This window comes from Austrofundulus limnaeus, unplaced genomic scaffold, assembly GCF_001266775.1.
Source record: "Austrofundulus limnaeus strain Quisiro unplaced genomic scaffold, Austrofundulus_limnaeus-1.0 Scaffold823, whole genome shotgun sequence".
NCBI lineage: Eukaryota > Metazoa > Chordata > Actinopteri > Cyprinodontiformes > Rivulidae > Austrofundulus > Austrofundulus limnaeus.
This window is the reverse complement of record NW_013953225.1, coordinates 8,536-10,295: the sequence shown is the minus strand read 5'-3', so window position 1 is coordinate 10,295 and position 1,760 is coordinate 8,536. Positions and strand designations below refer to the sequence as shown.

General features: G+C 37.7%; 1 protein-coding gene across 1 annotated transcript in view; it reads left to right on the top strand.

Moving 5' to 3' along the window:
* vma12 (vacuolar ATPase assembly factor VMA12) overlaps nt 1-191 on the top strand; it is a gene marked incomplete in the record, with an annotated part of 14,178 nt that extends 13,987 nt beyond the window's left edge. The window contains 1 exon segment of the mRNA XM_014028857.1: nt 1-191. Coding sequence (XP_013884311.1) covers nt 1-66 — 66 coding nt within the window.
* Nucleotides 192-1,760: the final 1,569 nt, after the last annotated feature.

The window sequence follows — 1,760 nt, the reverse complement described above, 5'->3', positions numbered from 1 at the left end:
GTAGTGGGACTGGCCGAGCTCTACGTCCTGGTCCGGACCATGGAAGGGAAACTAGGGGAACCATAGCACCTGCACACAACAATCTCATTGTCAGAATAATTACTTTTCATTTATTTATTTGTGCTTCTGTTCTAAAAGTACTTTAATTATTTTTTTCTATTACTTAAATACAGTTGTTTATTTGCTCCTAATTAATGTGTCCTGTTTTGTCTTACATTTTAGTTCTGCTTTGTGAAACAAAAATCTGTTAATTCATCCTTTTGCCCTTAACCCTAACCTCATCTTTTATTGCTGTTTTACAGAACTAACAAATCTTGGGACAAGATGCATTCATTGTTTGCTCAATTTGTTTTGTTTTATGCTTTTCAGGTTCAGGTTTATATGAGTCCCAAATGGGCAATTAATGATATAGCAAGTGCCTGCTACATATAAATACAAGGACATAAATACTAAGACAAACAATCAAAGTTAAAAAAGATTTAAAATAGAGTTAAAAACAAGGTGCAGGTTAAGTGTTTTCCTCCTTGCCTTTAAAGTTTCTGTGACATGCTTATCCTTCAGATACAAAAAGTCAAAGAAAACTATTTTACCCATTTGGACACTTTACTGATCTATTTTCTTTTGACCTTGGGTTGGCAAAAGGGAAGCAGGAAGTGACATCAAAGGGGAACTCCTTTAAGAAAAATAACCCACTGGTCTTTGTTCACTGAAACATTATGATTTGAACTCTGACTTTTTGTTTGTTTGTTTGTTTGTTTCAGTCTGATAGCGACTCAAAATAATCTAAAACATCAGATTCCTCTCCACAGTCTGTTGCTGTTAAACATTTTAGCTTAGCTCTGTTTTCATGCAGACAGTCCCCTGTGACATCACTTCCTGTTACTTCACATGCAAATATCTCAACAGCTGTTCATCTCAGCAGCATGAAAACTAGTTTGTAAAATGTTCTCAGTGTTTTCTTTCCAAAAATGCATTTGTATTATTAAAAAAAGTTTGATGTCACAGGCACTTTAAACTTTAGGCTAAACTGAGGCAGCACAAGCATGCACAGGAGATCTGCACATGGATCCTGCTCCTCCTCTCTACGCCTCTTCTGGTTCTGCGCTGCTGGGTTCATTTCTGAACACGTACATGTGAGCAGAGCCTGGCTGGCTTCTCCTGTGACTTTATGAATGAGCTGCTAATGTCTTATAACCTGACTCACCTGATGGGAGTTTCAAGCACAGAACTCTGCGTGTCTGCAGCTACAGAACAGACGTCCAGCTGCTTCGTCCTTGTTCTTTTCATGTCACATGTCCTGGATGACTGAAAATGTACAGCAACAGAAGAGGCTAAATTAGCGCTGGACCATGAGAATACTAAAGTGCTGGAATCAATATTATGGATCCAGCAGCTTTTGTTCATTTTTGCTCGCAGACAAGCTGCTAAATTGACAGAAAAATACAAGAAACAAAACAAACACTGAAAAATCTGCATACAGTATTATGTTTAAGGGAGATCTTTAAAACAAAACTACAACAAACACATCTTGTGGTGTATGCGATTCAATGGGCCTCATGCAAGAACCGTTCGTACGCACAGATTTGTTCTTAAGTTGTGCGTACGAGTGATTTAGGAGAACTAATGGCATTCACCAAGTTTCTCGTAAGATTATTTTCAGATACAAACAAAATTCACGACTGGTCCAGACCTGTCATATTTTATCTGCAGTCAGTCTGCTGTTATCCAGATGGGTTTTCTCCACTAATAACTTTATATTT